The 27,452-nt window shown below is 44.6% G+C and overlaps 2 protein-coding genes across 4 annotated transcripts in view; one reads left to right on the top strand and one right to left on the bottom strand.

The window, feature by feature from the left end:
- The first annotated feature begins 204 nt into the window (after positions 1–204).
- Grsf1 (G-rich RNA sequence binding factor 1) lies at positions 205–10,988 on the top strand. 2 transcript variants are annotated; one of them, XM_051170431.1, is made up of 8 exons: positions 205–614; positions 2,482–2,638; positions 4,044–4,199; positions 5,075–5,218; positions 5,922–6,057; positions 7,642–7,823; positions 9,533–9,654; positions 10,755–10,988. In XM_051170431.1, exons 1-8 carry the CDS (start codon positions 258–260, stop codon positions 10,971–10,973), a joined length of 1,473 nt encoding a protein of 490 aa, XP_051026388.1. In that variant the 5' UTR covers positions 205–257; the 3' UTR covers positions 10,974–10,988. The 2 variants fall into 2 exon arrangements, with proteins under 2 accessions (XP_051026388.1, XP_051026387.1); XM_051170430.1 differs by lacking the exon at positions 205–614 and adding an exon at positions 659–856.
- A 14,588-nt stretch (positions 10,989–25,576) lies between these two features.
- The window catches only part of Rufy3 (RUN and FYVE domain containing 3), an 80,420-nt gene continuing 78,544 nt past the window's right edge, over positions 25,577–27,452 (bottom strand). Inside the window, exon 18 of one of the 2 annotated variants that reach the window (XM_051170809.1) lies at positions 25,577–26,124. In XM_051170809.1, the coding sequence (XP_051026766.1) occupies positions 25,981–26,124 (144 nt within the window). In that variant the 3' untranslated portion in view covers positions 25,577–25,980. The remainder of the gene's footprint in view (positions 26,125–27,452) is intronic. The other variant, XM_051170810.1, reaches the window with a different exon arrangement.

Genomic DNA, 27,452 nt, shown 5'->3' with positions numbered 1-27,452 from the left:
CATGGCCCACAAACTGTGAGCCGCAGGGCCTGGAAGGGCGGGCTTCCACTGCGGAGCCTCTCAGGTCGCACCGTCTACCGGCAAGGCAGCCCCGCCCCCGGGGCGGAGCCGCTCGCTCTCCTCCGCCTCCAAGACTCGTCTCAGCCTCCGGTGCGCGCGGCGCATGTGCTCGGTGCCCCTCCCCCGCCCTGGATTCCACTTCCCCTCGACTCGCGCCACAGCGGCAACCTCCGGGCCCCGCGCCGCCACCGGAGCCCATGGCCGGGACGCGCTGGGTGCTAGGGGCGTTGCTCCGGGGCTGCGGCTGCAACTGCAGCAGCTGTCGGCGTACCGGCGCCGCCTGCCTGCCCTTCTACTCGGCCGCCGGCACCTTCCCGTCGGGCGTCTCTGGTCGCCGCCGCCTGCTGCTGCTCCTCGGGGCCGCCGCGGCCGCCGCTTCCCAGACGCGGGGCCTGCAGCTCGGGTCCCCGGCCGCCGGGAGGCTGGCGGGTCCCATTCCGGCCCGGCCCTCCGCCGCCGCGGCCGCAGCCGCGTCCTACTCGGCCCCGCGCGCCCCGCTGCTGCCGCGATCGCTGGCCGCCGCCGCCGCGGCCCCGGCGCGAGGTTACTGCCAGGTACGTGGCGGCCGCGCGCCCGCGTCCGTCCGCGTGCGCCTCGCGGGCGCGCCCGGGGATCCGCGGCACGCGCCGCACCCCCGCCTCCCTCCCGCTCCGTCCTCCTATTGGGCACGGGAACAAGGGACGCTCTCCCGGGCCCCGGCTTTTCTCCTTGTTTTGTTCCCTCCGAGTCTGGGCGGTTGGGCAGTGTAAGTGTGGCTGGGGTGAATGTTGAGGCCTTGCTTCCCGCCGGGCCCATGGTAGGTTTTGGGGGCCCGCCGAAGTCCCCCACCTCGCATCCCCCCCCAGCTTCTCTGCCCGCTGGAGGTGAAGCCGAGAGGCCCGAGCCCGCGGAGGGTCCCGGCCGGCCCTGCGGTGGGAGCGATAGGCCGGGCGGCTCGGGCCTCCTTGGCTGGCCACCGACGTGCAGCCCCGCTCGCGCGCGGGAGCGTGGGCTAGCCTGGGAACGGACCCCGCGCGCCCCTCTCTCGCATCCGCGGGAAGAGGCGGGCGTCCACCTGACTGAAGGTCACCTCTGCATGTCCACTCGCCTTGACCGAAGGGACCTTTCGGCTGGCGGGTCTCTGCGGACGCGGAGAGCTGTGGGGAGACCGTGGGAAATTGGAAGAGAACATGTGTGGGGCGGGGGCGTCCGTGGGTGAGGATTTGGGGGCCTCAGTTGTGAATCAATGATAATTTTCTCTTCGTTTTTTAAAGAAAGACATGATAAGGTTTCGTATTGCAAATATTGTGCCCTCTGTATGTGAAGCATTTGTCTTTTGGCGTCTTACGTGGAAAAGTGCACGCTTCTGGTCTGTCTACCTGTCCCCTAATGCCACGGGCCGTGTTTTATCTTAATTCAGTTTTGTGCCTCCTTGAATTAGTGCTATCTGGGTGGTTCATCTGCATGGCTGATGTCTGCCAGTAGCTGAGCTAATTGATTTGAATCCCGGCCCAATACTTTTCTGCTGTCCTGTTTTGTAAACGCCTGAGATGTTTATGGGATTCTGGGAAAATAGGGACAGTAGCAGTGTTTGAGGCCCCTGGCGCTCTCACCTTTGCCTTTTATGTTCTTTTCCTAGTCACCTGTTCTTTATTTACGTTGATCTTTTTCATAGGCATTTACCCAGATCCCAATGTCTTTATTCACTTCCTTTGCCTACTAAGTGAAATATCCTTCACTGATCCCAACATACAAAGCCATCGGCTAGTGTGTGGTACCGACTTCCTTTGGCCAGCTGGTGGTTGGCTCTAAATGTTTACTGTCCAGTGTAGACAAATGGGATTGCCACTTTTCAGGTGCCATTACTTCCCCTCACCTCTCATAGTGAAATGTCCTATCTTTTATATCTCCCACAAGGCCACCTCATATCTCTAGTTTTTTTCTGTAGTTTTTAAGATTTACAGTATTTTGATTATAACACTTAAGGCTTCTTGTTCAGGATTTTGCCTTGTTCCAGATCGTCAGTGCTTTGAGATAATGTTTGATGTGGTGTTTTGTGTGTTTGGGGCCCTTAGGTATTGCCAGTTGACAATACTCAATTAATCGATATAATTGTCATTGTATGGCTTTTAATGAAAGCATTCTTACTCCCAGGGCTGCCTTTAGTGCTTTTACTACCACCAGAATATACTGGCATATTGCCTTAGGATAGACACTATAAGCTTGTAGCTAGCACTGGGAGGCTGGGGCAGGAGGATGATGGTGAGTTTGGGGCAGCCTGGGCCATGTGGAGAGACACTCTCAAACCTAAACAAAACCAGAGGTTGGAGAAGTGTGTTTCTCACCCCTGAAATAATATAATACCCATCTGTTTATAGACAGATGTTCATCATTTTCTAAGCAGGCTGTCAAGTGTTTTTACAATTCTTTTTTTCTTGAAAGGAGTCCAAAACTACCTACCTGGAAGACCTCCCACCGCTCCCTGAGTACGAACTGGGCCGGTCCAAGTTAGGAGAGGAGGTGGATGATGTTTATCTCATCCGAGCTCAGGGACTGCCTTGGTCCTGCACTGTGGAAGATGTGCTTAACTTTTTCTCAGGTATAGCTTACATGTGTTTTAGATAAGCAGTGTGGTTGGAGGCAGCTTGGGGTAGGGGGGTGGGGGATTAGGAGGATGGAAGTGAGGAGGGTGGGGGTGAGGAGGGTGGGGTGTTAGGAGGGTAGGGCGTTAGGAGGGTGGGGGGTGAGGAGGGTGGGGTGTTAGGAGGGTGGGGGGTTAGGAGGGTAGGGATGAGGAGGGTGGGGCGTTAGGAGGGTAGGGGTGAGGAGGGTGGGGCATTAGGAGGGTAGAGGGTTAGGAGGGTAGGGGTGACGAGTAATCCCATTCTGGTTGATTATATTTTCATACCATGCGCCATTGTGGGTGCCACATGTAGTGTATATAGATTTAAAGACTGAATATAGCAATATAACAAAGGTAAGGAATGCTAAAATTACAGAGTGTGAAATCACTTGACACTCAAGTTTCACTGCGTGCGTAACTAAAGGTCAGACCTGTCTGTGGGAATTTGTAGAGGAGTAGCTGTTCATGCCATACATTTTGGAGACCAGCTACACTTTCTCTTAATACGCTTGGGAGATTTCCCAGTGTGCGGTCAGTTTTCATTGCCACTGTCTGGTTGTGATTCTAACTCGTCGTCTTAAAACTGAATGTATCAACTACTGTAGGCATGATGGTGCCACGTGAGTCAGACATGCTGGAAAGCACTCACCGCTTTCTCCATGGGTTTGCATGATAGACATGGTCAGTATAGCCGGATGCCTTTAATCCCAGCATTCAAGAGGCAGAGGCAGGCAGATAGTCCAAGTGAGTCCAGGACAGCCAAGGCTACATAAAGAAAAACCAAAAATAGAGTAAAAATAAAAGAAATAAAAATAAAAGAAATGGGCAATATAAAATTGTCTTTTGGTGTAAGGAAAGGGGGCAGAGTTAATTATTGTAAAGATTATTTTTTCAGAAAGTACTTTGGATATATTTTTAAAGGAAGATGATTGAGAATAAACCCGAGTTGCTGTTTGATGGTTGGGAAACACTGAGCCTCTGTGCTTGCTTTGCTTTTCTTCCTTCCTTCCTTCTTTTTTAAAAAATGTGCTCCTCTTTTCCCTGACACAAGATAGAACTTGTGTAACCCTGGCTGTCTTGAAACTCACTATGTAGACCAGGCTGGCCTCAAACTCAGAGATCTGCCTGGCTCTGCTTCCTGAGTGCTGGGATTAAGGACACATGCCACTTTTCTCCTTGGAACATTTTAGATTCCGCCACCTTCATTAGCATTTGGATGATTTCAGTGACAGGGTTTATGTAAAGAAGCTGGGAGGCATTGGGGGAGGGGAAAGAGCATGCTAAAAATGTTTGAGAATATTAGGAATTGCATTGTTGTGTGACGTGTAAAATTGGGTCAAAACCTTGACTTGTTTTTAAGTGACTTTAATCGTGTTTTTAGACTGCAGAATCCGAAACAGTGAAAATGGAATACATTTCCTCTTAAATAGAGATGGGAAACGGAGGGGCGATGCCTTAATTGAGATGGAGTCCGAGCAGGATGTTCAGAAGGCCTTAGAGAAGCACCGCATGTACATGGGGCAGCGGTATGTGGAAGGTGTGTGAGCTCGGGGTCTGACTTCTGGGGGAGGAGGTGGGCTCTTTAGATTTTTTTTAAACTTTCAAGGCAGTTGTCACCTAATCTCTTTACATTGATAGCAATTAAATGTTATACATCTTAAAGACCTTACTAGCTTACTTGTAGAATTAGGTTTCATGGTAGCATTTTTTTTTTTTTTTTCCAAACAAAACGTTAGACATTATTTTACAGGTTGCATGTGTGGAATGTGCATGTGAGTGCAGGTGTCCTGAGGGTGACAGAAAGTGTCACATCCCTTGCAGCTGGAGTTAGTACAAGGCTGTGAGCTACCTCATGTGGTTGCCGGGAACCAAACTTGGGTCCTCTTGGAAGGAGAGTATGAGCCCTTAGCTGGTGAGGCGTCTCTTCAGCTATGCTTTGTTTCTTTTTTCTAAAAAGAAAGGTTTTTCAGTGTGTGTGTGTGTGTGTGTGTGTGTGTGTGTGTGTGTGTTTACATATAATATATAATATATGCTATATGTGGTAAGGTCCACCTGGGGGCACCAGAGGACAACTCTAGGAGGTTGAGTCGCTCCTTCCATTGTGGGTTCCAGAACACTTGGAACTGCTGAACCACCTCCCCGGCTCAGTCTCAGTTTTCACATCTATAGAAGGAAAGTACTGCCCAAGTCTGTCTTAAAGTTGTGAGGATTAAATAGGTTATGCCTGGGGCACTGTAAATATTCAGAAAAGTGTTAGTTGCTACAGTCTTGGCAGAAATTCATAAGGATTAAAACTGTTAATGCTTGAATTCAAGTAGCAGTATTTATTTGATGTTTTTTGTTTTTGTTTTTTTACAGTTGCTTTCCTTTGTGAAATTTTGAGTCCGTTTTTTTTGTGCTTTTTCTTTGTAGTGTATGAGATAAACAATGAAGATGTGGATGCCTTAATGAAGAGCCTACAGGTCAAGTCTTCGCCTGTGGTCAATGACGGCGTGGTGCGTCTGAGGGGACTTCCTTACAGCTGCAATGAAAAGGACATTGTAGACTTCTTTGCAGGTGGTTGGCAGTTATATCGTGTTTGGACTCACAGTCTCTTTTCCATCACACTTTCTTTTGAAGTGTTTGGGACTTACAGGCAGCTCTTCAGGGGATGTCAACTTTCAGAATAGTTTCATGACATCTGTTTAACTGTGAAGAAACTGCTTTCTTAAAATAGTGGTCTCATTTGTCCAAGACAGTAATAATTTACATGACTTAGTCATCTGGGCTGGGGTGTAGTTCAGTTGGTGGAATGCTTGCCCTGTATTAGACCCAGTACCACATAAACTGTGTGTGGTGGTACACACCTATAATCCCAGCACCAGGAGGAAGGAAGAGGAAGACAAAGCATAATCTGTCTTCCAGCTGCAAAGTATGCCTGTGAGTAACTTTGTTTAAATAGTGTCTCCTAAAATATAACCAATGGCTCCACCGCCTGTCAAAAAAAAGACTAAAGAAACACTTAGAGAGCTACAGGTGCATACATTCTCCAGGCTTCACACATACTGTGCACTGACTTTGTGTGTATTTGTGTCTTCCTGCCTTTGTCTGACAGGTGCTGGGATTTTTGCTTACATAATGATAGTTTGTCTTTGAGCATGTACAGCTTTGAAGTTGGCAAACGGTATCTTTAAATTTTATGGTGCACGAGTAAACTTGTTAACTCCAGTGAAGAAAGCTCTTGTTGGCAGCACCAATTTGTAAATGTCTTGTATTCTAGGACTGAACATAGTAGACATCACTTTTGTGATGGACTACAGAGGGAGAAGAAAAACAGGGGAAGCCTACGTACAGTTCGAAGAACCGGAAATGGCCAACCAAGCGCTTTTAAAGCATAGGGAAGAAATTGGCAACCGGTGAGTGAGCAGCGGTTGGTAGTTTTGATTTTGGGTCGTTTTGATGAGTACAGTGTACTGTGGCTGTCAGATTATTCAAATGTAGATGACTCGGGACGTCACAATGAGCCATTAAATGCTCAGTACTCTGTTATTTTTTGTCATATGTTGAGTGAGTTCTAAGTGAAAAGTAGTCGTGTAAAATCCAAGTCTAGCTGTGTTCCTTTTAGTATGTTCTTTAAAGAAATTTTCTTTCATAATCACAGTATTGTCACATCTAACAAAATTAGCACTATTTTATTGTCTAAGAACTGCCCCAATCACGTTTTCCAGCCCGTCACAATAGTATCTCTACTATTGATTTGTGTGAACAGGACCTAAGGGACTCATATGGTCCCTTTGATATGTCTTGTTCAGTCCCTCTGTGTGTTACGTGTATTTGTGGGTGGTGTGTTCATGACACCAAAAGTTAACATTGTGTCTCTCAGTCTCTCCCCACCTTATTTGAGATGGCTCTCAATGACAGGAGCTTGCTGGTTGGCTAGACTGATGGCCATCAAGCCCTTGGGGTTCACGTGCCTCTTTCCGTTCCAGCTCTGAGGTTAAAGATAGGTCACCACCTCTGGCTTTTACATGGATGCTGGGGATCCGAACTCAGACCCTCATACATGTGCAGCGAGCACTTACCCATCTGAACCTTCTCCCTAGCCCCACCCCTCTTCTTTTAATAAAGAAATTAGGTCAATTGTCTTGTTAAGAGTTTCATGTTCATATCATATTAGAGTGTATGGAGTGAGGAAGGTCATGTCATATTAGAGTGTATGGAGTGATGTGGATGTGTCTTTTAGCTTCCGTTTTAGAGACCTAGTAAAAATGCAGTGTGTGTGTGTGTGTGTGTGTGTGTGTGTGTGTGTGTGTGTGTGTGTGTTTTGAGACAGTGTAATAGCTTTGGCTATCCTGGAATTTTTTTATTCCTGGTTTTTCAAGTCAGAGTTACTCTGTGTAGCCTTGGCTGTCCTGAGCTTGCTTTATAGGCCAGGCCGGCCTCAAACTCATAGCAGTCCACCTGCCTCTGCCTCCCAAGTGCTGGGATTAAAGTTGTGTGCCACCACATATATTAGCCCCTAAAACGCATACTTTTAAATCAGGGTTTTGCTATGTTCTTTAAAATTACCCCCCCCCCCCCAAGACAGGGTGTCTCTGTGTAGCCATAACTATCCCACAACTCACTCTGTAGACCAGGCTGGCCTTGAACTTAGATTCACTTATGTTTTGCTCACATACATTATCTGTGCATCACATACATGCCAAGTACCCAGGAAGGTCAAAAGAGCTGTACTCATTCTTTTATTTTTGGTTGCGAGTGTACTTGTGCATGTGCCCTGGTGCTCCAGAAGAGGATGTTTGAGTCTCTTGTGCTGGATGGAGTTAGAGATGGCTGGAGATGCCCCCGTGGGTGCTGGGAAGTGAATGATGCCCTGGGAAAGCAGCAGGTGCTCTTAACTGCTCAGCCGTCTCTTTCATCACACACTAGGTAATTACTATTTTAAGTTTGCTGTGAAGTTACTTTACACCATTTGTGTCTTTATTTTTGCTTTGTTTTAGGTACATAGAAATATTCCCAAGCAGAAGGAATGAAGTCCGGACACATGTGGGATCTCATAAGGGAAAGAAAATGGTGCCTTCTCCTGCTAAATATATAACTGAGCCAGAAGTGGTATTTGAGGAGCATGAAGTCAATGAGGAGACTCGGCCTATGACAGCTTTTGAGAATGATAAAGAGCTAGGTAAGGTCCTGCCTCTTCTGAAGATTGCCTCATGTGCTTAGCTTTGTTACTTCAGGGCTAGCTTATATGAGTTGTGAGATTCAGAATAGGGGGATTGAGTGAACTTTGTTATATGCAAAGGTTTAATTATTGTGTTTTTGAACTAAAAAATTGCATGTATTTTGTGTGTCTATCTCTATGGATCCACGTGGCTGTGCTCTTGTGTGGAGGTCAGAGGTCAACGTCCAGAGTTGGTTCTCTCCTCTGGGTGATGCAGATAGAACCGAGATCATCAGGGTTGGCATGGGTGCCTTTACTCACTGAACAATCTTTTTCTTTTGTTTTTCAAGACAGGGTTTCTCTGTGTAGCCTTGGCTGTTCTGGACTTGCTTTGTAGACCAGGTTGGCCTTGAACTCACAGCGATCTACCTGCCTCTGCCTCTGGAGTGCTGGGATTAAAGGTGTGCACCATCACACCTGGCTTTTTTTTTTTAAGGATTTATTTATTTTTATGTGCGTTGGTGTTTTGCCTGCATGTCTGTGTGAAGGTGCCAGATCCTCTGGAACTGGAGTTACAGACAGTGGTGAGCTGCCATGTGGGTGCTGGGAATTGAACTCAGGTCCTCTGGAAGAGCAGCCAGTGCTCTTAACCCCACTGAGCTGTCTCTCCAGCCCTCACTGAACAATCTTGACTCACAGCTGTTGTTAGTTTGTAAATTACTACTTTTAAATTTTTCAATTGACTACAAAGTGAGTCCAGGATGGCCAAGGCTACACAGAGAAAACCTGTCTCGAGAAACCAAAAAAAAAAAAAAATTTTTTTTTCAATTGACGTATGCATGTGTACACTATGCTAGCACCCATGGAGGCCAAGGGCTTCCCTAGAGCTCGAGTGAGAGGCAGTTGTGAGCTACCTGACATGAGTGCTGGGGACTTAACCCTGGTCCTCCGCTGCTGTAGTACATGCTGACCACTGAGCTGCCTCTCCAGGCCTCCGTAGTAGTTATTATTTATTTATTCGCTTTGTGTGTATGTGTGTCTGTATATCTGTTTCACATGGTACCTTCAGAGGCCAAAAGAGGCCCTGAGATCCCCTGGTCAAGGGGAGATACAGGTGGTTGTGAGCCACCGTGTATGTGGGTGTTGGGAGTGGAAGAGCCTTCAGCACTCTTACCCGCTGAGCAGTCACCCCCGCCCGCACCACTGGTTTCTCTTTATCCTGGCCACTTTGTAGACTGTCTCAAAAGGCTGGGTAGTACAAGGGTAACAAACCAAGGTAAAATGTCAGCGTTTAAGCTAAAGTGGGAAATGATGCGGAGAGAGAATTGGGTCTTGACTAAGGAGTTTTGTTTGCCTCTGGATTTAATTTTTTCTTTCATCTCTAAAGCAGCATTTGGGATCTGTGAAATTTGACAATGCTTAGCCTGCCACCATATTTTCTGTTTCTAGTACCTACAACGGAAACAGTTTCTCCTATTTTACAATTTAATTAATGGCCATTTTATCTTCTTGTCCCATGAGGTGGGACTGGTTTGAGTTTGTAAGTGCTTCTGATGGTTGTTCGGGAGATGGCTGTTAAGGAGCAGAAATTTCAGGTTTTGGCCTTTGAAGCCCATGTGCTCTGGTTGAAGATGAATTGAGGACTTTGATCTAAAGGTCATATCTAATTATAATCTGCTAATAGCTCTGGAAGCTTTTGTGTCCTTGACAGTGTTTTTGTTCTTCCTCAGACTTGCCTAAAGAGATGTCAGAAAAACTGCCAGAGGCTGTTGATTTTGGAACTTCGCCTTCCCTGCATTTTGTCCACATGCGAGGATTGCCTTTCCAAGCCAATGCCCAAGACATTATAAATGTGCGTGGCTTCATCTTGATAGGTTTGAGCAATCTAAAGTAAGACTAGCGTTAATTTAATAAATGTTGGGGAAAGCACTATTTGTGCAGTGTCCTTTGCTTAGCTGGCATCTTCCCTCCTGGAAGAGGCTGGTTCTAGCTTCTGTAACTGCAGGGTATGGCTGACACAGGTCTGGTGCGGAAGCCCAGGAGTTTGAGGCTAGCTTGGGCCAAGGTGTAGTTAGACCTTCTTTCTTCAAAAAAAGCCTGCCTTTGTACTATTATAATTTAAAAATGGAAAAATAACAGGTTTGATGTTGTATTATACTATTTTAAAGAGAAAAACATGAGTTTTATAGAGAAATAATAAGGCAGAGGTTTAGGAATCAAAGTAAGTTGGTTCAGTCCATTTACTTTTAGTTTAGGCGCTGATACTTGGGCTACCAGTTCAGAGCAGCTGTTGCATGTTCCTTGACATTCAGGGTCTTGATTCTTTTATTACAAGTTGAAAGTGCACTGCAGCTGGGCATGGTGATGCACACCTTTAATCCCAGCACTCAGGAGGATCGCTGTGAGTTCGAGGCCAGCCTGGTCTACAAAGCAAGTCCAGGACAGCCAAGGCTACACAGAGAAGCCCTGTCTTGAAAACCTCCCCCCCCCCCCCAAAAAAAAACACCAAAGAAAGTGCACTGCAAACACCTAACTTACTGAGCCAGCTTAGCAAGCTGGCTGTGGAGGGATGACTGGTCTCAAGGCTGACTGGGAAGTTTGGCATGCTGCCATTTGACAATATCTTTTAACTACTGTGTGGAATTTTTTGGGGGTGGGGGAAGCAGGTCGGGTGTGCCATGGCATGTGTATGGAGGTCAGAAGTTACCTAACTGGAAGTCTGACTTCTGCCGTGTGGGTCCTGGGGACTGAGCTCAGGTGTTGTGCTTGGGGGGCAGGGTGGGGGTGGGGGCCCGGTAAGTGCCTTTAATTGAGTCATCCATCTCAGAGGCCATTTTTCCAGCATCTTGCCCCAGTATATCACTGCGTATTACTAGCTAGGGAAAAGGTATAAAACAAAAACAAAAACCTCGGTTCATCCTTCAGCTGTTTGTTTTGGGTGGCCTTGTTTAGTTCTTCGCCCCGCTGAAGCCCGTGAGAATCACCATGGAGTATAGCTCTAGTGGGAAGGCCACCGGAGAAGCTGACGTGCACTTTGATACCCATGAGGACGCTGTTGCAGCTATGCTCAAGGACCGGTCCCATGTTCGTGAGTGTCGCCTGCCGCTTTCCTGCCGCACTGCTTTGGTTTTGCATTTGGGAAATTGCGTTGTTTCAGTACTACTAACTTGAATGTAAAAAGTCAAAATTTGTCTTCTGATTATTTTGCATATTTCTGTCTAGTTAGTTTTCCTTGTTTACTTGTTTTTGTTTTTTTAATTTTATGTTGTGTATTTAGCTTGAGACAGTCTCGCCTTGTAGCCTAGACCAGCGTCAAACTCGGGGTTCTCTTTCCTCAGGCTCCTGCACACCAGGATTATAGGGGTGGGACAGCACAGCAGTTAGTCGTATTTTGAGATGGGGTCTCATGCTGGCTGGGCTATCTCAGACTCACTTCAGCCCCCAGCTAGCTGGGGATGTAGCTGTGTGCCACCATACTGAGCTTTACTATTGCTGTCTAAAGTGTGATAAAAAGGGGTTTAATCTTTTTCAGACTTTGCAAAACTAACCTTATTTTATATTCAGAACATAGGTATATTGAGCTATTCCTAAATTCATGTCCTAAGGGAAAATAAGACGGCAATGGACCCCAGATAATAAGGTAATTAAGCTTGCAGTAATTAATAATTAACTTACTAATTAGTAATATGGTAGTAACCATTCTCTTTTCAGTAAAGCCTGAATTAATGATTATGGTGGTTTTGGGTTTTGTTTTTGTTTTTTTCGAGACAAGAGTTTCTCTGTGTAGCCTAGAGTGTCCTGGACTTATTTTGTAGACCAGGCTGGCCTTGAACTCACAGCGATCCGCCTGCCTCTGCCTCCAGAGTGCTGGGATTAAAGGCGTGTGCCACCACACCCGGCCAATTACTTTTAATATCTGTAATCATAACACAGAAAATGTATTTTACAGTAGCTTTTCATCCCTTTAAAACCTAAGTACATTTCCTCAGTTGTAACACACACACACAATTCTTTTTTGAATTTCATACTTGAGCGCTATATTTACATCTTCTCTACCCCTCCTCCTCCCGTCAGTCCCCCTCATGCCCCCTCTTCTCACATTAATGGCTACTTCACACACACATACCCACATACACATACATACACCACACACACACACACACACACACACACACACACACACAAACTACTGAGTCCCGTTAGTGTTCCTGTGTGTGTATTTGTTTAGAGCTGAGTTTTTGGGATTGGGTATCCTATCCAAGCTCTCATCCTTAAAGAAAACCGAGTCTCGTTGGGCAGCAATTGATTGCCTATAGCTCTTGACCTACGGTGGAGACCTGCTATTAGGCAGGTCTTACATAGGAACCACTTGCTGAGATGTCATTCATGCAGCTTTCCTTCTCATGTCTAGAAGACACTGTTGTAGAAAATGGCTATTATTTTAAATATATATAGAAATCAAATTTCAGTGGTTATTAGCTAACCTGCTATCATATCAATAAAAGACAGAGATACTTTATGGAACTGGCCAGAAACTAACTTCCTAACCTATCTTGTTACTTGCTTTAGTTATTTTTGTCTGGGCTACTCTCCATCCATAATTCCCACAAATGCTTGCACATACTTTTTTTTTTTTTAAATTATGTTTAGAGTGTCCTGCCTGCATGTAACACCTGTATGCCAGAAGAGGGCACCAGATCTCATTATAGATGGTTGTGATTGCTGGGACTTGAACTCAGGACCTTTGAAAAAGCAGCCAGCGCTCTTAACCGCTGAGCCAACTCACCAGCTCCTTGCACGTGCTCTTCATCTGGGCTGCTTCTCTCCATCACCCGTCCTCAGACCAAGTTCCTCCCGGCCACGTGGTTCTTATTTGCTCATGGTGGTCTCTGCTTCCTCTCTCATTCCCCTCCTGTGATCCCTTGGTCTTCCCAGCTGAGAACCTTAGCTTTGCCTACCCTTTTGCCCTACCTAAGTGTAGGCATTTATTTTACTGGCAAGGTTACACAGCACCACTCGGTATGTGAGCATCTTGCTCACAGAAGAGCAAAGATTTCATTGGACAAGCAATTAAATACAAAGCCCCAGACCATGCTGTACTACACTGTTGCAGCAGCAGGCATGCTGAACCTCTCTGGCTCTAGTGTCAGAGATCCACCTGCCTCTGCCTCCCAAGTGCTGGGATTACAGGCTGTGCCACCGTGTCCACTGTTTTGGCTCTTTGAAAAAGAGCTTGTGTTACACAGCTCAAGTTATCCTTGAACTTTTAGTCCTTTCAGCTCAGTGTCCTAAGTGCTGGTGGTTACAGGCATTGTACACTGTACCTGGCTGTAAAATGTTTGTCTTTAAGAAGTGCATGACGCCGGACGTGGTGGTGCACGCCTTTAATTCCAGCACTCGGGAGGCAGAGGTAGGTGATTGCTGTGAGTTCAAGGCTAGCCTGGTCTACAAAAGTGAGTCCAGGACACTCTAGGCTACACAGAGAAACTATGTTTCGCAAAACCAAAAAAAAAAAAAAAAAAAAAAGTACATGACAAAGTGAGTGGTGGTGGTGCATACCTTTAAATCCCAGCAAAGACAGGCAGGTGGATCTCTGAGTTCCAGGCCAGCCAGGGCTACACAGAGAAACTCTGTGAAAAACCAACAACAACAACAAAACAAAACAAAAAACCAGGATGTCATATTTATCATAGGTTAACTTATCCACAACATTTGCTAAATTTCTTGATGTTTGTTTTCGTATATATAAAGTGCTTTTTTATTGTATTTCAATATATTGCATTGTAGTAATTTTTCTTCTACCGTTTCCTTCTCCTCGGTTTTTTCTTTTTTTTTTTTTTGGTTTTTTTTTTTAGGCAGGGTTTCTCTGTGTAGCCTTGGCCATCCTGGACTCACTTTGTAGACCAGGCTGGCCTCGAACTCACAGCGATCCGCCTGCCTCTGCCTCCCGAGTGCTGGGATTAAAGGCGTGCGCCACCACGCCCGGCTTCTCCTCGGTTTTTTCAAGACAGGGTTTTCAGACAGGCCTGAGCTCACAGCAATCTGCCCGCCTCAGTCTCTCGAGTGCTGGGATTAAAGGCATGTGCCACCATGCCTGGCTACTTTATATCTGTTAAACATGTATATGAGCTTAGTTCTGCAAAATATATTTTGTGCTTACTTCTGGATTTATTCCAGGCTGTGTACATACACTAATGCCTAACTTATTTCTCTTACCTAAATTAATTGATCTGTCACAGAATTTGCACTAAATTGGGGAGGAGCTGAATTTGTCATTTTAAGTGATGTGGGAAAACATTAAAGATCTTTTATTGTGAGTAAACACATAATACTCTTTGTTTTTTATTTTCAGGATGAAGCAGGATGCATCTCATTTGCACATCTCTGGGACGTGGGATAAAAAGATCCAGTTGATTGGCAGCAACTGCTGGAGAAAGGATCTGGGCATCTTAGATACTGCTGTGTTTACACTGAGGAAGATTCAGTATAGGATTATGAAATAAGCTACAAATGTAAATTTCTGTTTAAACAGCCAGCGTCTGATTGAGCTTTTTGTCATAGAGGATATACCACAGATGATGTTTTCATTCAGTACCACTCTTTAGATCCTCCCCTCCCCTCCCCACCCTCGCTTGTTTTTGACTATGACTGAGAGCTCTAGATATGAAACTTCTCATGGAATAAATCAGGGGTGTCTTTACCATACACTCACCAAAGTAACCGAAGGTTTCAGAACTTTAATAAGCCAGTCTGATTTGTTCGAATAGTTTTTTAATCTGATCTGTATTTGATTATTTAGGGGTAAAAATAAATACAAACCACAGGTTAGTGAGTGTAAGCGATCACTTGACAGTTGCCGTCTTCAGAAACACTTTGCCTCCCTGAGCCTTGACCCAAAGGCATTTGATGTTGATGCCTGTCTATGTCTCAGGAGATGAGGCTTCGGGCACCTGGTTGTTGGGTTTTGTTTGTTTTTGTTTTTGTTCAAATCTTGAGTCTGTTTGTTAGGTTTGAAATCATAACATGGCATATCAAAGCAGTCCAGACTGGTAAGGACATTAATAGCTTCACTTGAATTAAACCAGCTCTAGATAGGAAAAAACAAAAACAAAAAAACCAATCCAAGTCTCCTCATTGCTTTCCACTGGGGTAGCCATCTCATAATTTAGAACAAGTAGGGGTGCCTTGCTTAATAAAACTAGCATTTAATGTATAATTGTGTGAAGGATTTATGGATAGAGCCGTATTTCTGTCACATTGTGGCAGCACTTTCTGCTTTAATACTAAATAGCTTGTTATTTAAATATTGGACAAAATGGCCGCTTCAAAATAGTCACTAATAAACTTAACTTTATGAATACCTGTGTAGAAGAATCAAAGTTCTGTATATTTTCTTTACCTTGCTCCTATTCTCAGGGTGACAGCTGCCACCAAGAGATAATATGTCTTGTTCTTAAGATTGAATTGTCTGAGCTTTCAGAGGTGATACCCTGGAAGAAATGTGTGTCACTTAGTACATCGCCAGCTTTGATTACCAGCTAAGGGGCAGAGTTACTGTCCCGTAGACAATAAACAAATGTTTGTTTCAAGTTGGAGAGTACCTAAGTGTTTTTTAATAATAGAATGTACAATTCAACTATTTTCTATTTTATCAAGCCCTGATGTATTAATATGAAATGGTTTTCAGGTGTGTAAAAAAAACCAGTAAGAAGATTTTCCCACCTACCTCTAATGTGCTGGGATTAAAAGCTTATATTCTTTTCTTTCTTTCTTTCCTTTTTTCTTTTCTTTTCTGCCGGCAGGCCAGAAGAGGGCACCAGGTCTCGTTATAGATGGCTGTGAGACACCATGTGCTGCTGAGAATTGAACTCAGGACCTCTGGAAGAGCAGTCAGTGCTCCTAACTGCTGAGCCATTTCCCCAGCCCCTAAAAGCTTATATTCTACCACAACCAACTCTAAGCCACTTAATTTGTTTGTTTAAGACAGGATTGCTCTGTGTAATCCTGGCTGTCCTGGACTCACTTTGTAGATCAGTCTGGCCTTGAACTCATGTCTGCCTGCCTCTGCCTCCCAAGTGCTGAGATTACAAGTGTGCGCCACTGCACCCAACTTAACTCATAGTTTTAAATTTTATTTTTTATTTATTCTGTATACAATGCTCTGTCTCCATGTACACCTCCAGGCCACAAGAGGGCATTAGATCACATTATAGGTGGTTGAGTCACCATGTGGTTGCTGGGAACTGAACTCAGGACCTCTGGAAGAGCAGACAGTACTCTTAATCCCTGAGCCATCTCTGTAGTCCCCCATTAACTTTTTTTTAAGAAAGAAAGGAAAAGAAAACAAAACCAACACTGAAGAAGTAGGCTTAGGGTGTTTGGCAGGTGCCTGTGGTTTGCTCTGGCCTAACTAGGGAGTTACAAGGGAGAAAAGCTCTAAGTGATGGAGGACAGTGAGCTGAGTGCTTGTCCTGTGGCTGAGATGCTGAGGGAGGCTTCTGCACCCGGGAAGGGACACAGTCCTGACAGCTGCACTGTGGGCAGAAGGGGAAGATGGATAAGCCACTGCATGTGGGCATTGTGCTAGGACCCTGCTTACTGGTCAGCAGAACGTTGCTGTTAGCATCTGCTCTCAGCAGGTTTCATATGCAGATTTTTATTCTACTTGGTATAATGTCCTATTCAAAGGGAGTCCAGGACAGCCAAGGCTATATAGAGAAACCCTGTCTCAAAAACAAAACAAATCAAAACTCCTATTTACTATAAAACTTAAAACACTGCATTGTGAAAGTAACACTGCATTGTGAAAATAACTGAAAATGGGAAAGGATTTACATTCAGTTGGCGATGGTAGTGTTACATTCAACCAGGTTCGAGTTCCAGAGGCTTTGACCAATAGGTTTTCTCTAATGTATAAATACTTCTTCCTGTCCCCTGATTTTAGATGAAGAGTTATTTTCATAAGCTTCTAGTTGTTATTCTAGGGGATAAAGTGGATAGGAGCTGTAGTGTGGTTTGTTTTTTTTTTTTTTTGGTTTTTTGAGACAGGGTTTCTCTGTGTAGTCTTGGCTGTCCTGGACTCGCTTTGTAGACCAGGCTGGCCTCGAACTCACAGCGATCCGCCTGCCTCTGCCTCCCGAGTGCTGGGATTAAAGGCGTGCGCCACCACGCCCGGCCTGTAGTGTGGTTTGTTGGCACATGTTTTCAGCTTGCAGTGAGTACTATGGGGTGTGCTGGCTTGAAGAGGGTTCTTGTTGAAACCTGGCTTCACTGCTGAGTCCCCACCTTGGTGAATGGGTGGGTGCCCTGAAGCTCTGGTTCCTTGGTGGCTCAGTACGTTACTTTGGGTTTTAAGTTTTCTAATTGGGTGTTCAGTGTCTTTGTCTAAATTCCAGTTCAATAATGGCCTTACACCCACAGTTACTGCTCTTGTGTATCATCTTTGTGGAAGTCTCTGTCTAGGTCTTTTGCCCAAGTTTAAAATAGATTTTTACTGGGGGTTATGAAGATTTCAACCTAAAGTCTTGATATGGCAAGCATGGTGGATTAAGAAAGAAACAAAGAAACAAAGAAAATGGCAGTAAAGGGTATGCACTGAACTTCCCAGTCATATACCAGGCACTTAGGTCTCAGGCTTCCCCACCATCACCTTCTTGGGCAAACAGTGGTTTTTAACTGTATAAGTAAATCCAGGACACATACTTTCACTTAAAATTATAGTATGCACAGTACTGTTATTTTTCCTGACCAACCTAAGGATAGCTATTTGTGTGCGTGCGTGTGTGTGTGTGTGTGTGTGTCACACACACACACACACACACACGCATGTAATCCACATACAATGGTGCATGTAGAAGTCAGAAGACAACTTTCAGGAGTTGTTTTCATCTATGGTGGATCCAGGTATTGAGCTCAGGTGCTCAGTCCTTTTACCTGATGAGCCTTCTCACCAGCCTGGTTATTTTCTATCTATATTAAAAGGAAAATTTCATTTTCTCCAGGCTGTATAACATAGATGTGTGTAACGTAAAATGTCCTCTACTGAAGAACATGTTTAAGTTGCTTCTGGTGCTAAAAATGCTGAACTGAGTCACCTTGTACAAGTGAGTGTCATTTGTATAGACCTAATTTCCTCTGAGGAGTAAGTGGTGAGGTAACTAACGAGCACTTGCAGTGTACACCTATGGATCGCAGCAGATCTGTAAGAACCCTTTCCCCACAGCTTTGTTGATAGGCTGCAATCTCTACAGCTCTGATGTTCAGGAAATCCCGTGTTTCACGATAGCGTTCCTTAACAGCTAAAAATTGGGGTGGGTTGAGACAGGGTTTCTTTGTGTAATAGCCCTGGCTGTCCTGGAACTCTGTAGACCAGGCTGGGCTTGAACTTACAGAGATGTGTTTGCCTCTGCCTCCCTATTGCTGGGATTATAGTTGTGCGCCACCACGCCCAGCTGGTGGTGAACACCTTTAATCCCAGCGGCAAGTGGATCTTTGAGTTCCAGGCCAGCCTGCTCTACAAGGAGAAACTATCTCAAAACATCTAAAAAATGAAAATTTCCATTTCTTTTTAATTGAAATATCTGAATGGTTTTTCCTCATTTTTCTTTCTCTTAAAAACAAATCTTCAGTATAGACAATCACTCTCTATATAGCCATAAATTATCATTTATGATCAACACTGTGTCATATACAGTCCCTGCCTACTATTTTTATTTTATTTTTTTAAGAGATAGGGTCTCAGGGCCAGGTGTGGTGGTGCACATCTTTAATCCCAGCACTTAGGAGGCAGAGGCAGGTGGATTGCTGTGAGTTCCAGGCCAGCCTGGTCTACAAAGTGAGTTTAGGACAGGCAAGGCTACACAGAGAAACCCTGTGAGAGAGAGAGAGAGAGAGAGAGAGAGAGAGAGAGAGAGAGAGAGAGAGAGAGAGAGAGAGAGAGAGAGAGAGAGAGAGAGAGAGAGAGAGAGAGATGGGTGGGGGGAGAAACAGATAGACCAGACAGGGCCTGAGCTACACAGAATGTTTTAGTACAAAACAAGAACTGGAATCTCTGTTGCCCGGGCTGGTCCCAGGCCCCAGAGCTGAAGTGACTGTCTTGTGTCAGACTCTTGAGTTGGGATGTAGGTCTATGTTGCTTGTGTCATCTTTTTTTTTTTACAATTTATTTTCAAGACAGGGTTTCTGTGTGACTCACTTTGTAGACCAGGCTTTTCCTCCCCATTTTAAAGCCCTAGAAAACATTAACTCATACAAATTTCAGTAAACATTTAAGGGACATTTTAAAGTTACTTTCTAAAAGTGCAGTTATCTGAAATGTCAAAGTTTTGAGTCAAGACCAAACAGTCCTTATTGTAGTGAGCACTGTGCCTGTTTTGTCCTGTAACATTTTTTTCTCCCAAGTGAAAAATGAAAGTGTATTTAGCATATGAATTGCCAGTATGCTTTGCACTCAGATGCTACAAGTAACACTCTGCCATGTTGTCATGCCTGCCCATCCATGCTCATCATTCTCCAAGTACACTGGAGATAACTGGTTCCGTAACTTCTCAGCACTTGTGTTTTAACTAGTTTTCTTGAAGGGGAGTTTACAGGCAGCTGGAACATGTCAGTGTAGCCTTTGGGGTTTTGGTTAAAGTGATGCTGGTGTTAGGAGGTGCGGTACGTTTCACACTGCAGCCCAGTTAGGTGTTACATGTATCCCCCCTAACCCCACCATAGTCAACCAGTCAAGTGCAGTCAGGACTTCTCGGATCATACATTAATTACTTTTGCGTATTCTAGAACTTAATCGCAGATTACTCAGTGTGTATTTTTTTTAAGATTTATTTATTATTTATACAGTATTCTGCCCACATGTGTGCTTGCCCATGACAAGAAGGCACCAGATCTCATTACAGGTGGTTGTGAGCCATCATGTGGTTGCTGGGAATCAAACTCGGGACCTTCGGAAGAACAGATGGTGCCCTTAACCTCTGAGCCATCTCGCCAGCCCCTCAGTGTGTATTCTTTTGTAAGTTTTTTTTGTTTTGAGATTCATCTGTTTCAGCTTTGTTCCCTTTCATTGCTGGTGGTTCCACAGTATGACATGCTGGGTTTTCCTTTTCATTTGTTAGTGGAGAGTGGGTATTTGCAATCTGTGGGTGCTTTGAATAAAACTGCTACAAACACAGTGAGGAAGCCTTTTTTGTGTATCTTGAGTTATAAGACCGATTATCTTACACTTTATTTAGGTTATGGTGTACCTTTTTCCGAACCAGCCATTCTGATTTTCTTTTCCTTCTTTCTCTCCTCTTTGGTGTGTGCCAAAGGTCTTTTCTTTTTCCATTATTCTTACCTTCTTTTTCTTTGTTTTTGTTTATTTGAGACAGAGATTTTCTGTAGCTGTCCTGGAACTCACTCTGTAGACTAAGTTGGCCTCAAACTCAGAGATCTGCCCGCCTCCCTCTCCCGAGTGCTGGATTAAAGGTGTGTGCCACCACACCGGCTGAGTCTGGTCTTTAATAATACCTTTTACTCTATTTCATTGTCTGTGATAATCAGAAGAATACATTTTTATGGTGAGTGTTGTTTTTGAGATTATACTGAGCTGGCCTCAGATTCGTTATCCTTCCTTTACCTTCTGAGTGCTAGGATTTCAAGCATGGCACCATCACTGGGGCCACTCAATTTTTTTTTTAATTAAATAGTTTTAATTTTTTACATATACATTTATATCATTACACATATATACAATAAACTACCTACAGCAAGAAGAACCATGACATAATCAGGAATTATATTAATGTTACATTCACAGTGTTTTGGCTATTTGTATTTGGCAGCCTAGAAGAAAACATCTTTCCTATCTTGGTGAGTCTCAAATTTTGAATGTAAATCATTATCTATCATATCTCATCACTATCAACTTAAAACATCTATCTAGACCTAAAAACATCTTAGCTCCTAAACAACTACGCTTAATTGTAAAACTAAACTATCTGGTCTTCAATCCCATCAGAGACTTGAGAAGGAATAAAATTAATTACTTGAATATACAGGGGGACTCAGTTCTTCAATTGCCCCTTTTATTGTTTCCGGGTTTTGTGTCAGCATCAGGGCACCTCCATGAAGTGATTCCAAAGACACTTGGTGGTGAGGCAGGAAGTGTGTGAGCATGGTAAACTCTGGAATACGGGCTGGAGTCAGGGTCACAGAATCACCAAGATAGCCTTAAAAATGTTACTGGACAGACATTTTGCCTAGGAGGTATTAGGTCATCCCTAGCACAAAAAGTAGGTGGGGACAACAATAATAATTTGATGTGTACAGGCAAACTTCAAAAGTATACGAAAAAGCTTGTGACTGCCCAGTGCGGTGGTGGTACACGCCTTTAGACAACCTGGGCTACACAGAGAAACCTTGTCTCAAAAAACAAAAAAACCAAACCAAACAACAACAAAAACCCAAAATCAGAGGAGGAAGGAGGACTCAGAAGACAACACCAAGATGCTAAGAGGATGTTGGGTGAGTGGCATTTTATTGGGGTTTGATTTGCACCTCTGTACCACTGATACTGAGCCTCACATGCTTATTGAACATTTGTGCATCTTCTTGGTGAGAAACATCTTTTCAAGTAGGTTGCTTTGCTTTTTGCATTTTAAAATACGTATTCTGTAGGTCAGTCCTTTACCAGGAGTCTTAGGGTTGCTACTGCTGCGCACCATGACAAAGAGCAGTGTGGGAGAAAAGGGTTTATTCCCTCACACTTTCATGTAACAGGTCAGCACTTGAACAACCACTTTGGAAATCAATCTCAGAAAATTGGCAATAGTTCTTCCTCCTGACCCAGCTATGCCACTCCTGGGCATATACCCAAAAGATGCTCCACCACACCACAAGGACACTTTCTCAGCTGTGTTCATATTAGGAATGGCAAGAAACTGCAAACAACCTAGATGTCCCTCAATCAAAGATGGATAAAGAAACTGTGGTATGGCTGGAGAAATGGCTCAGAGGTTAAGAGCACTGACTGCTCTTCCAAAGGTCATGAGTTCAATTCCCAGCAACCACATGGTAGCTCACAGCCATCTGTAGCAAGAGCTGTTTCTCTCTTTTGGCATGTAGGCAGGATGCTGCACACATAATAAATCTTAAAAAAGAAAAAGAAATTGTAGTACATTTTTACAATGGAATACTACTTAGCTATTAAAAACAAAGAAATCATGCAGCTTGTAGGCAAATGGATGGAACTAGAAACAATCATCCTGAGTGAGGTAATCCAGACTCAGAGAGACATGAATGGTATATATTCACTTATAAGCAGATATCTGCATAAAACAGGATAACCACACGACAATACACAGGCCCAAAGAAACTAAATAACAAGGACCACCCTAGGGAGAATGCTTAATTCTTTCAGAAGGACAAATAGAATAGATACCCAGAAGCAGTTGAAAAGAAGGAACAGAGCCGGCCAGTGGTGGCGCATGCCTTTAATCCCAGCACTCGGGAGGCAGAGGCAGGTGGATCTCTGTAAATTCAAGGCCAACTGGTCTATAAAGCAAGTCCAGGACAGCCAAGGCTGCACAGAGAAACTCTGTCTCGAAAAACCAAAAAAAAAAAAAAAAAAAAAAAAAAAAAAGGAATAGGACAGGGGCCGAACTTGGAGGTCCTCTGAAAGACTCCACCCAGCAGGGGATCTAAAAAGATGCTGAGACTCACAGCCAAATTTTGGGGTGGAATGAAGGCAGACTTATGGAAGAGTTGGGGAACAGAAGACCTGGAGGGGGTCAGGGGCTCTACAAGGAAACAAACAGAGCCAACAAATCCAGGCAGAGGAGGAGGATGCTTCAGAGACTGATACACCAACCAAGAACCATGCATGGTGAGGACCTAGACCCTCTGCTCAGATGCAGTAGATGGGCAGCACAGTCTCGTGGGTTCCATTATATGGGGAGTAGGGACTACGTCTGAGATGGACTCTGGCCTCATACAAGTGATCACTCCCCTCACCTTGGCCTTGTGAGGCCTCAGAGGAAGAGGATGCAGGCAGTCCAGATAAGACTTGATAGGCTGAGGTCAGATGTTAGTGGAGGAGGGCTCCCCTTTCAGAGGACTAGGGGAGGGAAGGAGAGGGTATGACGGAGGGTGGAACCTGGAGACAATGAGGAAGGGGGCAACAATTGGGATGTCAAATGAACAAAGTTTTTAAAAAGTTAACATTAAAAACAAAGTTCATCATTGAAAGTGATGACGGCAGGAACCCTGAGGCAGGAGCTAACACAGAGGCCATGGAAGAGTTAGCTTGCTCAATCTCTTACACCCCTCAGGTCCTCTAGGCCAGGGGTGGCACTTCTCACAACGGAGTGGAGCCTCCTGCACCAAGCACTGAGAAAATGTCCTAGAGAGCAGAGCATTTCCACAGTTCCCTCCTCTCCACTGGGTAACTCGCACAGTTTGTTTTGGGGGGGGGGGTCTCTGTTCACTTTGCTGAGTGTCCCTGGGCTCCCACTAGATTGTTTGCCTTCTCCTGCTCAAGTGCTGGGCTCCCAGGCAGGCACCAAGGCTCACCTGCTGGCTTGGTTTTCTTTCCTTGCTTTTGTGGTACCTAGAGAATCATCGCCCAGGAAGCGTCTCCTCTACAAGTTTAGCTTTATACTTAGGCAGCTTCTGTGACATGAGAGTTCAGTTTTCCCAAGACTGTTGTGATGTGCAGTCCTGGCTCCCTTGTCAGAGGTAATATGAACTTACATCTGGAGGTTTATTTCTAAGTGGTCTGTTTTATGGTAGTATCATTTTGACTTGGTTACTGTGGATTTTGGTGTTGAAATCAGTTATGTGACCTCTGAATTTATACTTTTGTAGAGTTGATGGGGAGTTCCCTGAAATAGTCTGCATAAAATTTTAGGAAATATGTCTTTTGTGGGAATTTCTTTCAAGGATCTTCCTGTGCAGAGCAGGCCCTGAATTGTGATTCCCTTTGCTTCGGCCTTCAGGGCCTGGTGCCTCCAGTGTTTAGGTGCTGATGTTTTCTAGCCCATGAACAGAGGGTATCTTCTAATTCCGTGTGGAACATCTTGTGGTTTTCTGTTTTGTTTTTTGAGACAGGGTTTCTATGTGTAGCCTTGGCTGTCCTGGACTCGCTTTGTAGACCAGGCTGGCTTCGAACTCACGGCGATCCGCCTGCCTCTGCCTCCTGAGTGCTGGGATTAAAGGCATGTGGCACCACTGCCCGGCCATCCTGTGGTTTTACTGTGTAAATTTTTGCCTCTTTTTTGTTGATGTTATTGTTAAATGTTAGGTAGCAATTTTTAAGGAAGATGCCCTAGGGACAACTACATTTGAGTAAAGCCCCTTGCTTTTGGGATGGAGGTGCAATAGCCACAAATTGTTGGTGCTGCTTAAAAAGGCAAAATGACCGCATTCCTAAATATTTACTCTTTCCTATAGTTTGTGCTACGTAGCTGTCTCCTTAATTCAAAACTAATTAGAACTTTTGATAATTTGGCCCCTTATATATAGTGCCTGAAAATGCTGGCTCCTGTTGGTGACCAAAACCAACATGAACAAAGGATCAAAAAGAATTATTCTGAGAGAGAGACAGAGAGACAGAGAGACAGACACAGACATAGAGACAGAAGGAGAAAGTGAAAGATCAGGGCTCAGTGGTTAAGAGCCCTGGTGGGTTGCTCTTTCAGAGGAGTGTGCTTTCGTTCCCAGCCAGCTGTTTCTAACTGGTTGCAGGAGAGCTGACGGCCTCCTCTGACCTAGATAGGCACTGCATGCACATGGCGTCAAACACACACACATACAGGCAGTACACTCATAAAAACATTTTTAAATTTTTTAAGAGAGAAAAGGCAAGCAACACAGTAAATTAGAATTACCAATTTTATTTCCCCTAATACTCCTAAACTTCAGCTTTTTCAGCAGCTCAGACTTCTGAAATGATGCTTTTCCCAGGAGACAGAATTTGTCACCGTCCACTATTTACCCCAGAATCCAAACCTGCATAGAATCATGTTTTCCTAAGTCTTAATTGGAATCAAACAATCCAGATATATAACGTAATCATAGCAATTATGTCTCTCTCTCTTTTTTAGTGTATCCCTGCTTTACCCTGAGGGTTCACTATGAAGAGATGTTTGAATACTGTCCTTTCCAAAAGCCCTCCCTGCCTGGGCTTCTCCTAAGGACTCACAATGGTTCAGAATAAGGACTTCTCATCAAATGAAGAGTTTAGTAAGTGCTGAGCTAACTGTCCTCAGCCGCTAACAAATCAGACTGATGGTATGTGTACCCGATTTGGTGTCCCTTTAATCTACTTGCAAGATAAATCCTGTCTTTGAAATGTTTTATTGCCCTTTATGACTCAAGATGGAGGGACTGGGCAGGAGAAACGCTTGCACTGTGGAAGGGATTCTGAAAGAGCAGATACTTAACTTCTGCAACCATTATGAAGAAAACAACATTCTTGTTCACACACAAAGAAAACTCTAGTAGGTAAGACCACAAACAAAACAAAACAAAACAAAACAAACAAAAAACAGAACAAAAAACAAAAACAAAAAACCAACCAAACAAAACCTAGTCCTGAAGTCATAACACATTATAATATTGTTGTCAATACATTCAGAATTAATATTACTCTTAATTTCTTTCCCTGAGATGGTGTTCACAGTTTGGTAGATTAAAGAGGTAGGCGGTGGAAGCCGAGAGGAAACTTTGTGTCCAGCAGCACCTGGGCAACACTTACTATTTCTGTCTCTATTATCATTCATGGTAGCTCTCACAATGCAAAGGTCAAGTTTCTTTTTGGCAGGGATGCTAGGGCAGGAGGAGGGGCTTCTCACTTGCTAGGCAGTGCTTTTCAACTAAGCTAATATCCAGCTTTATCACTTCATAGAAATAAATAGCCCAAAATAAGCCCAAAGGTACGCTTATAAACTCTCCAGAGTGGGCTTGGGTAGGTGTTGAGGGGAAAGGCTCAGTGACTTTTATTTGTACACTCACTAGAGAAGATGGGCTAAGGTCCAAGCACCTCCAAGCTCTGCCTTCTCCAGGGACACTGACCTGGTTTACTTGCATCTTTCCTACCAACTACAGCTGGCTCTAAGAACCTGGGTTCCAGCGGATCTTGCATCTAACGTGTGGCGAGGCCTGACGTTAGTTAACTCTGGCCTGGTCTTGGCCTCCGGTCTTAGGACGGGCTGGTGGAATACTGTTTCATCAGCTGCTCGTGACAAGGATTACACACTCGTTCAGGTTTGATGCTGGAAGGCAGAGGCAGCTCATTCATCGTGCAGGCATTACAGAAGGTTCCTCTGCAGTTGTTGCACACGCTCTGGAAGAGACCATCAGGAGGGCATTACAAGAACAAGCTGAGGACAGAAAGTGTCAAACGCAGAACTGTTCAGTGCATAGTCAAGCATGGAATGGCTGCTGTGTATCAAATGGCCCTGACCACAGTTCATGAGGGAGCCTGAGGTCAGCTTTCAGATCTAAACGAAGCAGCATGGGTGCCCCAGAATCAAAACACAACAGAGTGATCGATCCCTGGAGCACTCTTCATATTTTTGATCCCTACAGTAGACTAATTCTAAATTCTAGCAAATACCTAAGCATACCGAAACTCTAAATCAGGGAGTAAGCTAGCAATGGTCTGGAGAGGCCGAGGCTTAAAATGTGCTGAATACCAGCTCCGAGGGCCGAGAGCACTGGTGAGCTCTCGATGCTCCATCAGCACACCTTCAGCTGCTACCTGCATCTGTTTCTGAGCCTTCAGCAGCCAAGCAGTGTGCTCCTACAGCGGCGCCACCAGGGCAACTGCCACAGGGCCACACAGGCAGCTCCGCATTAAAGGCTGCAAAGACTAACTTCTGTGAAATGCTTTTATCTAAAGCATGCATGGGATGGTGCTGGGATTTTTGATTTTTGTTGTTGTTTTTGAGGTAGGGTCTCACTATGTAGCCTTTGCTGGCCTTGCCTCACAGAGACCTGCCTGCTTCTGCCTCCAGGAGTGAGGGGATGGAAGGTGTATCATACCTGGCTGCTTTTAAAAAAAGTTTTGTTTATTATTTATACAGTATTCTGCACACATGTGTGCCTGCATGCTAGAAGAAGGCACCAGATCTCATTATATAGATGGTTGTGAGCAACCATGTGGTTGCTGGGAATTGAATTCAGGACCTTTGGAAGAGCAGCCAGTGCTTTTAACCTCTGAGCCATTTCTCCAGGCTGTTTTTTTTTTCTTTTTTTAAACTATTTTTATTTCTTTATTATGTATATTGTGCTCTGCTTGCATGTACACCTGCAGGTCAGAAAGGACATCAGATCATATTATAGATGGCTGTGAACCACCATGTGGTAGCTGGGAATTGAACTCAGGACCTCTGAAAGGGCAGTCAGTGCTCTTAACCTCTGAGCCATCTCTCCAGCCCCTTCAGCCTGCTTTTTAAGACAGGGCTTCACTGTGTAGTACTGAAGTCTTGAACATGGACTCCTCTTGCCTCAGACTTTTAAGTGCTAGGATGTTGGCATAGGTTTGTTTGAAAGTTGGAGAACTTTCCTTTGAAGTTCGTGTGCAGGGATGAGAAGGGGAAAGGTTGATGAAGTTAGCAGTTTCCTCTGCTTTGGAAGATTCATGAATTTCCTACTATATGAGAGCAGTTC

This window comes from Acomys russatus, chromosome 28, assembly GCF_903995435.1.
Source record: "Acomys russatus chromosome 28, mAcoRus1.1, whole genome shotgun sequence".
NCBI classification, from domain to species: Eukaryota; Metazoa; Chordata; class Mammalia; order Rodentia; family Muridae; genus Acomys; species Acomys russatus.
The sequence above is the reverse complement of the archived record's forward strand: the minus strand, read 5'-3'. Positions and strand labels throughout refer to the sequence as shown.